Source organism: Amblyomma mixtum, chromosome 3 (genome assembly GCF_055824585.1).
Source record: "Amblyomma mixtum isolate Tamu chromosome 3, ASM5582458v1, whole genome shotgun sequence".
NCBI lineage: Eukaryota > Metazoa > Arthropoda > Arachnida > Ixodida > Ixodidae > Amblyomma > Amblyomma mixtum.
Window position 1 is genome coordinate 12,613,032 of NC_143014.1, and position 14,094 is coordinate 12,627,125.

At 46.1% G+C, this 14,094-nt stretch overlaps 2 protein-coding genes across 10 annotated transcripts in view; one reads left to right on the forward strand and one right to left on the reverse strand.

The window, feature by feature from the left end:
* The window catches only part of LOC149349236 (uncharacterized), a 59,364-nt gene extending 56,321 nt beyond the window's left edge, over positions 1 to 3,043 (forward strand). For 4 of the 6 annotated variants that reach the window (XM_089578162.1, XM_089578165.1, XM_089578164.1 and 1 more), the window contains one exon: positions 1,387 to 3,043. Coding sequence is in view for 2 of the 6 variants with exons in the window: in XM_089578166.1 (XP_089434292.1) it covers positions 1,387 to 1,410 (24 nt within the window). In the remaining 4 variants the exon portion in view is untranslated. The remainder of the gene's footprint in view (positions 1 to 1,386) is intronic. The other 2 variants (XM_089578163.1, XM_089578167.1) reach the window with 1 other exon arrangement.
* Positions 1 to 14,094, reverse strand: part of LOC149349237 (uncharacterized) — a 51,292-nt gene that overhangs the window by 25,021 nt on the left and 12,177 nt on the right. For all 4 annotated transcript variants that reach the window (XM_089578172.1, XM_089578171.1, XM_089578170.1 and 1 more), the window contains one exon: positions 4,723 to 4,810. In XM_089578172.1, coding sequence (XP_089434298.1) covers positions 4,723 to 4,810 — 88 coding nt within the window. The remainder of the gene's footprint in view (positions 1 to 4,722; positions 4,811 to 14,094) is intronic.

A 14,094-nucleotide genomic window follows, 5' to 3' on the forward strand; every position in this document is an offset into this window, starting at 1 on the left:
GGAAAATTTAAATCCATTTTTGTCTGCCCAAGAACCTAGTTTATTTAGTGTGATTTGTATTTGTCTCTCACAGGTTGATATGCTGGAGGACGTGCATGCTATTTGTAGGTCATCTACATAAACTGAATACATTATGGACTTGGGTATTTCTTTAGCTAAGGAATTCATTTTTATTATGAAGAGTGTCGTGCTTAGAATGCACCCCTGGGGTACGCCGTTCTCTTGGGTGAAAGTCATGGAGAGAGTTGCTCCTAGGCGGACTCGGAATGTGCGGTTAGCCAGGAAGTCGTTCAAGCAGTTCAACATCCTGCCGCGGATACCTAGCTCTGCTAGGTCACGGAGGATGCCGAACTTCCACGTAGTATCGTAGGCCTTCTCCAGGTCGAAGAAGACCCCAATACAGTGCTGCTTGTGGATGAACGCCTCCCGGATGGTGTTTTCTAGGCGGACAAGGTGATCTGTGGTGGAGCACGTTTTCTTAAACCCACATTGGTGTTTATCTAGTAGTTGCCGAGATTCAAGTACGAAGGTCAGTCTAATGTTTATTACACTTTCGAAAGATTTAGCAATGCAGCTGGTGAGGGCTATTGGTCTGTAACTGCTAGGACTTGTTGGTGGTTTTCCGGGTTTGAGAAAGGGTATTATGACTGCTTTTTTCCACTCGTCAGGTATATTTCCAGTTATCCAGATTTTATTAAAAAATTTTAACAGTGCCTCTACAGCAGCCTCGGAGAGATGTGCAAGCATAGCGTAATGCACGTTGTCTGGTCCTGGTGCTGTCTTTTTTCCAGAAGATAATACCTTATTTATTTCTTGTAGTGTGAGAGGCTGGTTGTAATCCTCATGAACACCTGCTCCAGATGGAAATTTTTGTTTTTCAGCTATTGCTTTGTGTTTTTGAAATGTGCTTGTGTAGTTGGATGAGCTTGAGATCTCAGCAAAATGCTCGCCCAGTATGTTGGCCTGTTCTTCTAAAGATGTTTGTGTCCCGGGTGCTGTCAAGAGAGGAAGTGTGAAAGGGGTATGGTCACCAGTAAATTTACGCACTTTTTCCCACATTTTCTTTGATGTTGTTGAGCTGTTTATTGAGGAGACATATTTCTGCCAAGAGGTTTTTTCTGCATTTCTTCGGACATACCGCGCTCTGGCTTTTGCCTTCTTAAAGGTAAGTAAGTTCTCTGCAGTGGGATATCGACGCAGAGCGCTCCAGGCTTTGTTTTGTTGTTTTTTTGCTAATGTGCATTCTTTTGTCCACCATACTTTGTGTTTCTTTTGTGCAAGTCCTGTTGTTTGTGGTATAGCGAGTGTTGCGGCCGATATTATGCATTCAGTAAACTTCTGATTAATTTCATCTGTGCTAAGGTCGTCACAAAATTCCTTTTCCAGAGTGGCACTTTTTGTAAAGAGTGACCAGTCGGCAAGCTGAATTTTCCAGCGCCGTGGCCTTGTGGGGATGATTGGAGTGGATGATGAGAGCCTGATGACGGTAGGTAAGTGATCGCTGCCCATGGGGTCATTTAAAACATCCCATTTAAAATCGTTAAAAAGTAATGGTGATGCGAAGGCTAAATCGAGAGAGCTCATTTTTGCTGAGCTTGGGCAGCAATATGTGGCTTTTCCCGTATTTAAAAGACAGACATTATTCGAAAGTATAAAATCTTCGATTGTTTGGCCTCTAGAGTCGCAGCGTTCGCTTCCCCAAAACGGAGAGTGAGCGTTAAAATCGCCAACTACCAGAAATGGCTCCGGCAGTTCATCGATCAGGCCTTCTAGATCTTGGCATGTTAATGTGATGTGTGGGGGAAGATATACAGAACATATTGTTATGGTTTTGTAGCTGATGACGCTAACCGCAACCGCCTCAAGTTTTGTTTTCAGTTTGATTTCTTGAGCCGGGACGCCGCTTTGGATGATGATTGCGACGCCTCCCGAGAGTCTACTTGCATGTTCGCGATCACGCCTAAAAGTTGTATAATGCTTTAAGATATTTGAATGTTGTGGACCAAGATTGGTCTCCTGGAGACATAGAGCTAGAGGCATCACGGACCCTAGAATATGTGTTATATCACTGTAGTTCCTTAACATTCCTCTACAGTTCCATTGAATCGCAAATATCATGTTTGTTTTTTTGGGTGTGAATGGAACTGAAGGAATTTACTGTTCTGGGCCCGTTACCGGGGTTTTATCTTTTCTTCGCTCGTGAGAGCCGGTCCGCCGCCGTAAAGCGGGCGGAGTGGTAGTTGTATCCATCACCTCACCAGAGGTGCTGGAGGACCGCGAAGCCGCGGATGTGTTGGTGTCAGGCCTCCCCCGACGGGGGGAAGTCCTGCGGGATGCTGGCCCATGGGCCGGCACTCCCTGGCTTGGAGTTGGCAGAGCAGCCTTGGCTGTCTCTGCCTGGGGCGTTGATGGCACTACCACAGGCGCGGTGGGAGTGGCCGCGGCAGATGCCGGAGTGCTGCGTGGTGCACCGCCCCTGCGCGCCACGTCAGCACAGTTTGGTTTGGCTGTGAAAGAGAATGTATTTGTCAGTGCAAAACGCCTTCTGGCTTCTTTGAATGAAATGTTTTCCTTGGTCTTAATGGTGATGATTTCCTTTTCCTTCTTCCAGGACGGACACGCCCTGGAGTACGCAGCATGTTCTCCTTCACAATTAGCGCAGCGTAGAGCTGCGTCGCATTCCTCAGAATGGTGTTCCTTCGACGCGCATTTCGCACAAGTTTTGTGGCCGCGGCAACTCTGCGATCCGTGGCCAAACCGTTGACAATTAAAGCACCTTCGGGGGTTAGGGATGTAGTGTCTTACATTTACTTTGAGGTATCCAACGTCGATGGTTTCGGGCAATGTGCATGTGTTAAAAGTCAGGACTAGGTGTTTGGTATCTATTTCTTTGTTGTCCTTGCGGATCTTGATTCGATATACATCAATGACATTTTGCTCGGAAAGCCCTTCCAGCATTTCTTTCTCGGTAAGGTGTAGAAAATCATTTTCTGAGATGACGCCACGGACAGTGTTGAGGGATCGGTGTGCAGTGATGGAGACAGGTGTGTCCCCAATAGACACTATGTTACAGAGTTTGGTGGTTTGGACATTTTCTCGGAGTTCCAGCAATAAATCGCCACTGGTCATTTTGGATACTTTGTAGCCGGGGCCCAAAGCTTCTGTTAAGCACTTCGATACCATGAAGGGGGATAGAATTCTGGCCTGTTTATCTTGAACTTCACTGTGGATGACATGGAATTTGGCAAATGTTGGTTTCTTTTTGGAAAAAAAGTTCTCTGCTTCGTTCCGCACTCTTTTAAGAGAGCGATCAGGTTTGGAAAGGGGGGGAGCCATAAAAAATTGATGTTTTTCGGTCATGGTGCCAGCCACCCACCATGGAGTCCAACAAGGGGACGCGACAGGAACTTGAAAGAAAGTCCTGCCCACGCCAGCTGTACACCTTAACTATAACCTAATATGACTCAACACAGGGTAGTTGGTCACACACGGTTAACCCTCGCCGCCAGGAAAAAGAGGAAAAAACCAAGAAGGGAGGAGGATACAGGAGAGTTGTAAGAAAGGAGATAGGAAAGTGAAAGATGGAGAGGAGAACAGGAAAAGGCGACTGCCGCTTTCCCCCGGTCGGGTCAGGCCGGAGGTGCCGTCTACAGGAAGCTGGGGCCAAAGTGGTGTGTTGCCTCCGCCGAGGGGCCTTAAGGGTCCAAACGCTCGGCATCAGCTCAACCACCAGGATCCCCTTTTCCCCGGACACGGCGATGCCACGCACGGCTAAGCGCGGATGCTCGGGTCCGTGGTGACGCATTGTTCACCATCATCCCCCTGCGGGGATGTCCCTGCGGATGCTCGGGTTAACCCCGTGGTGTCGCCACTCACCAACGTCTGCATGCTGCAGACGCCTCCCTGCGGGGACAATACCATAAGAAATGAGAGGTTTTCTCTATAATAAATTCTCAACCTAGTTCTCCATTCAATACCCCGAATACCTCTGCCAAGCATACGGACAATAACAGCTCAAAAAGGCACGACAACTGCATGTTTCCTTACAAGCAGCAAAATTTATGAACAGACTGGAGCTACTTTGCTGCATGGTTTATCAATAAGTGAAGGATTTTAAACCCTTGAGTTATAATAAACACATAAATAACGTGTCAAAGCAATACTGTGGGCTCTCCAGATTACTTGACTTGTGGGGTCCTTGAACAGGCACCAAAACACAAGCGTCTACATCAAAATTCAGCCACTGTGGCTGGGCTTGAATCTGCTCCCGTGTGCTGAATAGCAAAATGAACGAACCACCACATAGAGTGCTGCTGCTATATAGTCTATTCTGACCAGAAACAGACCCCTGAGAAGATGCTCACTGAGAAACTCGTATGCCATCAAAGCTTCACAAAAAAAGAAAAGGAATGCAACATTACTGCTTCAAAGCTCCATTACAGATTATGATGGTCGCTGACATGAAGGATAATTTTATACACCTGGTGCTCTTGACACCTCAGCATCTGTATTTTATCCGCTAATAAAATTAGGCTGCCATTGCCACTTACTGAAACTATGACACTGAGCTTCTTACAAATAGTTACTGCACTGAGTCAGTCCAAACAGAATAGGCTTAGCAAAGCACCTTGTTTTATCCAAGGACAGGTATCTTGAATTTACAAACACAAGACCATTTCCACACAAGTTAAACAGTGGCTGCAAATGACGGAAACACCTTACAACTCAAGGACTCTGAGGCACTGCTGAAAGTTGGAGCACGAAGTGGTGTCTGGCGACGCCAATAGGAGCCGATGATGTCCTCTTCTTCCTGAGGACGAGAAGAAAGGTCTTATAGTCGGAGCCGTGAAGCTCCACCCACATTCAGCCTCCGCGCACAGAATTCCTCCACGACAAAGAAGTAGTCCGCTGCTTAAATGTTTCTTGTTACGTAAACAAGAAGCTCATCACAAGAAAAAAATTATAAGCTCTAGGATTTTGACACGTGGATTGTTTGATACAGTCAAGCATTAAAAAGCTGATTTCGTTTACAGTTGCGATTGGCCAGCGGAGCAATACAGGACGCTGCGGACCACGGCCTAGTGTTAGCAACTGCCGTTTTTTTAAGTTGTATCCTGCTCTAATAAGAAACATGCAAAGCATAGCTGATACTCAAGAACTCCAATTCTTTAGTGCAGCAACGTAAAAGAAATGACAAGAGTAACAATATTCTGTTAAGTTCACAAGCGATGACAACCATCATTGACTATTTGTCATTTTCACTCAAAAGACTTGGCGCTGAGGGTGCTGTCAATGCGATGTGAATGCATCTCAAGAAAATCAGTTTCAATCCACCTTTTACATTTTCTTGTGCTGCCACCTGGCATACAACACTGGAAACTGCCTGGTAGGGTACTGCGCTGGATGGAGAGACCTGCTCAATATAGCTAAGTGCGGAGTTGTCGCTGCGGAACAAGTTTTCTTTGCCTTGCTTCCCTTGGTTCTGGCGAGGATGGTGTGTCCAGGGCAGCACCTAGTAAGTGGTGGATTTCTAGGGCTTAATGATGACTGGTATGAAGACCGAGGTAGGTGCACATCGAGCCATGATGTTCATTGTTCAACTGTGTGGGCAAATAAGAGGCACGCATGACTGGGCTGGTCAGTGTGTTGTATGGCCCAGCTAGCATGTTGTTATTTACTCTCGGCCGGGAAATGTTCCCGGTTCGGATTATCGCAACTGGCAACGAGCGATAAACCATGGCTGCATCCGTCGTATCAGTGCCCCTTGTGTCAGCCTCAGCCATGCCTGTTGTCGGGAGGGTGGAACCATTCAAAGCAGGTATGTTGGATTGGACTGAGTATCGTGAACACGTGGAACTGTACTTCACGGCCAACAACATCGCCGCATGAAGCAGAAGTCTGTGTTTCTGATGTGTTGTGGTTGAGAAACATACTCGCTGCTGCGAAGCTTGCTCGCCCCTACAAAGCATGCGGACACCACCTTGACTGCAATTTTAGACGCTCTAAACGAGCACTATTTGCCGACAGTGTCCATTTCAAGTTTTTTTTTTCTCAGCATCGGCAGGACGGGGAGCTGGTCAGCGACTTCATCACATCACTGAAGAAGCTTGCCGATGACTGCCCAAGTTCACATCGTTTCGTGAGCGGAATAAGTGATGTCACAATGCAGACTTGGCTGCTGGAAACAGCAAAATTAGAGCTCGAGACTGCAAAGAATACCATCATTGCCATGGAGGCTGCGCGGAAAGAGTCCTGTGCATTACGCGCTCAGCTAGCTCAAGCAACACCAAATAGGTGGTGCCCAACTTACAGTGGACATTGCGTCATGGCGAAGTTTTGTCACATGAATTTTGACTTCCACAGCCCCGAGGAAATGGTGTGGTGCGCTGCCTTAAACAGCTGCAACTCTAGCAAAACAGGTTACAAGAAGTTCAGAGTGCCATGGGACAGAGAGCGGCGAAAACAGTGGGCTGTTGCTATCCGCCGGCAGACCGCCAACGGCAAACTATGGATGCCCACCGACAACTCTAGACTTTGCTCCGAGCATTTTGTCAGTGGTATGTGTTTGAGTCCCTTGCGTAAGCACTGCAGTCTGCTTTCTGTTTTCTTCAGGAACACATAGTGCCAACCCAGACAACATCTATTATGTGCCGCAGCTGTTTTCTTATGATGGCACCGGCAGCGCTCAGTCATTTTGCATCGTGAAAAGGTTAGTACGAATGACTTCTTGTGCCTTCATCATTACAGCATTAACGATGTTATATGTGTTGAAATATTTCGCTTTCTCTCAGTCATCTAGCTGAGGTCCAAAACCAGCGTGTGCCACCATTGCCAGCAGCTGCAAGAACTGCAAACACAAGCATTGCGGGGTCAGCTGCAGGCGCTGTGCCCGTGCCAGGGCAGGAGGAGGCAGAAGGATCAGGTGCCTTGTTCACGGATTTCGAGGCTGACTGACAGTGGAGGAAGGCTAACCGATGCAGGCAAGCAGCCATACACTTTATTTGCAGCAAGAAGTTCTTGCAATTGGGTACTAATGAAAATTTTAGGTGAATCTCATTTTCTTGAGGGAGATGGTTGTTTCCTTTTTGTCGTGTTGAAATCCATCGGAGTTAGAGCCCCCACTTGGTAGGAACTAATGTTTTGATAGCATTGCAAACTTCTATGTTTCCGACACCTGTTGGAAATATTTTTGTCAGTTTGTGCTTTGATTTACATACTGATATTTTTGTCTTCAATATTAGGAACTCGGACAGAGGCTGCTCTTTGTATCAGTTGCAACCAAGCGCTGAATACGAGAAGCTGAGACAAAACGTGTGTGACCTGAACAAAGTGAACAGGTGGCTAAGGCAACAAAAGGCCAGGGATGCAGATGTGGTCGCAATGACTAAGGTCAAAGTTGCATTTTACACTAGTATGTGTATGGCTCCTTCCTCTAATACGACTCCTCTTTCTGCATTCCAATGTGACAACTTGGATTGGTGTAGAATAAGCCCATATGATACAGTGGTGCTTTTAGACCAGAATATTATGTGGAAACAACTCACTGAGCTTCCAATTGTTAGCTGGATATAGCACAATTCACTGAAAATCGTTTTCTTCTATCTTTCAAGGTCTGCCCAAAGCCATATTTTTGCCCTTTTGTCGTCCGCTGCAGCAGGCCTGCCCTCTAATAACACTGCAGTGCCACCAGGAATACACCCGTTTTTGTTCCTCACGCAACTGAGGCAAGCTTTTTCTGCAAGGGACCTGGCCTATCATTTCTTCATGTCCCTCAACACTGTGACAGCCATTCTGAAGCTCTGGATAGAGCCCGTGAAGGCTTTGTGCAAGCAATTAATAAGATTTTCCGACCTGGCTGTTACCCAGTCATGGCTGACATCAAAGGACAGCCACTTTTTTCCAAAGCTGCGGTGCATCATCAACTGCACAGAAGTTGCAGTGTCATGGTATATTTACATTATGAGCACTGCACGGTTTATTCAGCGCTGTATAGAAACGGATTTTCGTGGCCAATACTGAAACATTTTTTTTTTTGCTTACAGACCATTCAACCTCAGCACACAGCAAGTGTGAAGCAAGAACTCTATGCTTAAGTTTCTTGTGTGTGTCAGTCCACATGGCACAGTTATGTTTGTGTCCCCTGTGTATGGAGGAAGAGTGACAGACAAGCAGATCACATCAGAAAGTGCTAAGCTTATTTATTGGTGATTTCATTCTTCATATTGTAATTTTAGCGTTATGATAGGCCCCACTTTTAACAGCAGCACTTTTTCACTTTTAGTCGTACAGCACATAAACTTCAGACGAGGCGGATGATATTGAACTAAATCAATCCTCCGAAGTGAAGCTTTTGCAAGATTGCTTACGAGCTGAACATGCGCATTACAAATAAATACTTACATCCAAAGCTTAAGTGTGATGCAGGGCATGCTTATGAATTGGTGTATTGCTCCAATGAAGTTAGTTTCATATTTTAACTTTAAAGGTCTACTGGACATGCTCGGAGAAGGTCACCAGGTGCTGGCTGATAGGCATTTCCGCCTTCATGAAGAGTTTTTTTTTTTAGAGGAGTGCACGTCATCACGCCCACTTTCACTATATCTCGCACCGCAACCGAGACTACTCGCGGCCTGAAAAATCTTGTCTTAGCACTTTGCTGCACTGTAATCTGGATGGTCACGCCGTCAAAGGTGCTCAGTCCCTCCGAAAATATGAGGATGAGTAAAAAATTATTCGCAATATAGCTATAACTTTTACTGCAATACAAATAGGAAACTGAACTTATCATTTTCTAATATGTTTTTTCAACGCACTCTGTTCATTGCTGCACAAGCTTCCTGATGCCCTCAAAAACAGGTTTTCAGCTGAGCAGTGAGCCACGCATGCATCGCGTCCTTCACTTCTTGGTCCAAGGTGAATCGACAGCCCCTTAATGCCTCTCTGAGTGGACCAAACAAATGGCAGTCAGAAGGGGAGAGAGATCAGGACTATATGGAGGATGAGCCATTATTTCCAACTTCAGTTTCTGGAGCATTAAAGCAGAGTGGGCAGCAGTATGTGGATGGGCATTGTCGTGCAACAAAACACCTCTCGACAGTAGTCCTTGGCGTTTGCTTCGAACTACAGGCGTTAGCTTGCCAGCAAGGATCGCATTGTAACGCACACTGTTTATTGTAGTGCCTCTCTCCTGATAACGTTCCAGTACTGGGCCTTTTGCATCCCATATATAGTAAGCACCAGTCTTCCAGCGGATGGTTGGGTTTTCAACTTTTTCTTGCTGGACGATTGTGGATGTTTCCATTCCATACTATGCCGTTTTGTATTGGTAGATCCAGGTTTTGTCAGCCGTGATGACTCTGTCTATGAAGCAGTCACCTTCGTTACCATAGCGATTCAAATGTTTTTGGCAGACGTCTAAGTGTGTTTGTTTATGCAACACTGTGAGCTGTTTTGGGACCTACCTTGCATAGACTTCAAAAAACCCAAGACTGTTGTGGATGATTTCGTAGGCAGAACTATGACTAATTTGCACACAATGTGCCACTTCACCAAATCACTCGTCTAACAGAGCCATGTCTCGTGCACGCTAAATGTCGTCATCATTTGTGGCAGCAGACCGTCATCCAGCTCCTTCCTCAAGCGTAACACTCGTGCGACCATTTCTGAGTTTTTCAAACCATGCGTAAACACTCCATTGCGGCAAGACACTGTTCCCAAATTGAACCAAAAGTCTTTGATGGATTGCGACCCCTGATATGCCTTCCAGCCACAAAAATCGGATCATTGCTCCTTGTTTCTCTTTGGTGCAAACTTCTAATTGTGCGGTGATGATCTATCTGCAATAAAATGAAGACAAATGGAGGAATTAGGATCGAAATTTTATAGACGGACTGCAACAGCATAACAATAAAATAAACGAGGACAGAGGTTAGTATGAACAATGCAAGAAGAGTTATGCCAACACTGCGGATAATTTTTTACTCGCCCTCGTACTTGCGTGAAACTGGCTCGCTGCTTTTTCCACAGATGTCACTGCATTGACTGCTTCTTGCTTGCAGATTCCTAGCTGAAATTCCTTCATCCAGCTTCTTCCAAACAGCGCAGGATGCGGGCCCTTCATGACGAACAAAAGCAGTACACACTAAGAAGGCTTGGACTTGAGCTGAAAAATAAAATTATCTCTCTCATCCACACCGAGCTTCACAGTTGCCATGTATTTGCCCACTACCAACTTCAAGTCACCAAAAAATCCTCAGAGTTGATCGCCTGACAGCTCTAGCATCGCTGAAGGAAACAGCTCCGTAAACTTTCTCTCGCTGATAGTTGACACACTGGCACCAGTGTCCAACTCCAAGTCCAATGTCACCCCGTTGATGGAAACTTCAACACGCACTGGCTCTGGCCTGGCCGCTTGAAGCATGCATAGGCCGTATGCCCCCTCCTTCCCCGGCCTGTAATCTGGCGCTGCCAGCTCGTTGTCCAGGCTGTGGACTACTCTTGTCCATTCCGGAACCTCGCTTTTTCAGTCTGTGAAACGCTTGATCAGCATACTCTTGCCAGGTGTCCTCTCTGCTCGCACGCTGCTCATGTGACGGCATTGGGGTACCAGATTTCCACCATAGCGGTAACAATACCCACTTTCCTGCTGCTTGGTCTTTCCAACACTCGCAGACTTCATGGCATGCACCGGCGTCGCTTGAGCTAGCTGAGCACATAATGCATGGGACTCTTTCCGCGCAGCCTCCATGGCAATGACTGTATCCTTTGCAGTCCTGAACTCTGCTGTTTCCAGCAGGCGAGTCTGCATTTCGACGCAGCTGATTCCGCTCACGAAATGATCCAATTTTGCATTGTTTGGTTTTAAGATTTATGGGGGTTTATCGCCCTGAAGCGATGATGTGATGAAGTCGACTGGCTCTACGTCCTGCCGATGCCGAAAAAAAAACTTGAAACTGGCCACCACCTTTGATACCCTTGGCAAGTAGTGCTTGTTCAGGGCGTCTAAAATTGCACCCAAGGCGGTATCAGCACACTTTGTACAGGCGAGCAGGCTCCACAACAGTGAGTACGTTTCTTAACCACAACACGTCAGAACTACAGCCTTCTTCGTCTCAGCGATGTTGTTGGCTGTGAAGTACAGTTCCACACGTTCATGATACTCGTTCCAATCCAACTTACCCGTTTCGAATGGTTCCACCTTCCCGACAACAGGCATGGCTGAGGCTAATACAAGACTGACTGATAAGACGGATGCGGCCATGGTTTATCGCTCGTTGCCAGTTGTGATAACCCAAACCAGGAACATTTCCTGGCCGAGAGTAAATAACGACATGCTAGTTGGGGCCATACAACGCACTGACCAGCCCAGTCATGCGTGCCTTTTATTTAACCACGCAGTAGCACCCCCAAGTAAACAATAAACATCACAGCCTACTTTAACAATGTGGCAGGAACTGACCTTTTTTCACCACTACAGAGCTAGCATGCATAGCTTGAGCACCATGGGACAATGCTGCAGTGCGCTGTTGCTGCTCCATCGGACGGCACTCTAAGAATTGCCTATTTTAATCTGACCTTGAAACATGATTTTGTCCACAAAATGCACATTTTGCACTTGGATGCCAAAGGGCACTCACCGTCCAAAGATGTCACCATTTTCTCGACACATACCAAGGTCGCCAAGCATGGTTTGCGATAACCATGGTTAGCAGCGCAACTGCGATTTGGTCCGCTGCGTGAACAGCAGTAACCATAGCTAGCTAAAAACACCGTTAAGCGTGCCCATGTGACAAGGGTAAGATCTCATGAAGAGCGCACAAACCAAAAGTAAAATATATCTGGTGATTTAGCACTGCTAATGAAAGCATGGTTTTTTCCAGGTGGACACTACTGCGATGCACCTCAAAGTGCGACTGAGGTGTCCATTGACTCAAGGAGCCAGCTATGCACCTTTCCTTCCCTCGAAATCCAAAGCCTGCCCTTGGTTTTGAAAAAAGGAAATGTGGATAACCGTCTCAATTTATAGGCGGACGCCACCGCCAACTCACAGCGCGACTGAGGCGTCCATAAACCCAGTGACCCAATTACACCTGCTACTCACATCCACACACACACACCACTGAAACCTGGGGAATGTGGCTAGACGTGCTTTAGCACTAAAAGGCGTGGCTGCCTCCGTTTATACACTGAGAATTCCAGCCATATGCAACGCAAGTTGGCGGCCCTGTCAGATGTGTCAGTGATCAGCACGACTGCAGACGGCCGAGGCAGCCAGTTTGTTTCACACTTCCACTCAGTGCTGCCAACCTCCAGAGCCACTTCTCCCCCAATTTGCAACCAAAAATTCCCTAGATTTCCTTAGAAACGAAAAATAGTGTTCAGTTGTACATTGCAAAATTGTATAATTATGCATAGTTCAGTAGCAAGTTTTATCATGTTGCTACCCTATTACCAGACGTTAGTAAGCAAATTAGCTGTAAATTTGAAATGAAGAACTTCTAAACGAAGCTACAAGATAAACCGTAGTGCTCTTTGGAAATTGCAAAATAAACGCTCTATATTGTGTATGTGGGTTTTTTTTTCACTGCACGCAAGATATTAGTAAACATGTATCGGTATGAGGAATTAACTGAATTTTTTTCCCTCATGTTGTGTCGGTTTATACTTCAGCCGAAGGATACCATGTACAGAATGCCTGGAGGTCGCTGAGGAGTATACGGAAACTGCGATATAAAAGCTGCTTGTTCATTTGCTGCGACTGCTCTAGAGGGTGGTTGACGTAACAGTTTGCAGTGATGTGATTGGCTGAAGCCATTTTGGAGCAGCTTTTTGGAGCAGCCAAAAGGGAATTTTGGAGCAGGGAAACAAGCTTTTGGAGCAGCTCAAGGCTCATTGCCAAGTGAAAAAATTGACTTTGCGAGAAGTAAAATAGTAAAATAAGGAGGAAACCTTTGGGAACAAAAAGGTGCTGTTCAATAGGATGTTAGGGGCATTTCGATGCGAGCAAAATGCAAAAACACCCGTGTACTCAGATTTAGGTACATATTAAAGAACCCCAGGTGGTCCAATTCTGGAGTCCCCCACTACGGCGTGCCTCATAATCAGATCGTGGTTTTGGCAATAATTTAATTAAATTACAGGCAATTGTGAAACATCATATGTTGGCCCAAATAACTAATTTTAGAACTTCAGTGTCATGTAATCTTTTATGCGAACAAGTATAAATCAGCCCTGTGTTATAGCCGCCAAGCCCCTATAGGACAGCAGTTATAAATGGACAACAAGGAATTCACTCGAACTTTTATTTAAAAATGACTAGAGTGCAGATCACAAGCTTACAGAAAAACAATGAAAAAACACTATCAACGTTTCGAACTGAATAATAATTATGTACACGACAGCACAACTTTTCGGCTTCTTGGCCTATCAAAAAGCAGTGCACCTATTCTGTGCCTTTTTTCTGTGAACAACATCATTCAGTCTTTAACTGCAAAATACTGCCTAGTTGGCTGCCTTAGGCAACATTTTGTCAACAGCAGCTGAAAGCCTTGTTGTCCCTTCAGCAAGCAAGGCCTGCCCACTTGTGCTGCAGCCTTCCAAGCACGTCACTGTCCGGTAGTTCGACTTGCCCTACACGCAAAGTGTGCAATGGCGATGAAGATCGATGTCGACGTGAGGATTGATGTCACTCGCAATTGTGGGGCGCATGGACGTTTCAACCTCGAGATATTAGTTTCGCTTTCGGAATGTGAAAATACGCGTTTGGCGCAGCTTTGGCGCAGAATAACAAAAATGTAGCAGGATGTAGCAGGTTTTGCCTTTTGGCGCACATCGGCGCAATTGGCGCAGCTATCACATCACTGAGTTTGAGTCAGTTAAAACAGTGAAGCAGTGATTGGCTTAGGTATGCCTCTTGGGACCTCAACTCACTTTGTTCGTCGTGATGGAACTGGAAATTATGGTTTATGATTTTGGAGGGTCTAACGTCCCAAAGCAACACAGGCTATGAGGGATGAAATAGTGAAGGGCTCTGGAAATTTCGACCACCTGGGGTTCTTTAACGTGCACTCACATTGCACAGTACACGGGCCTCTA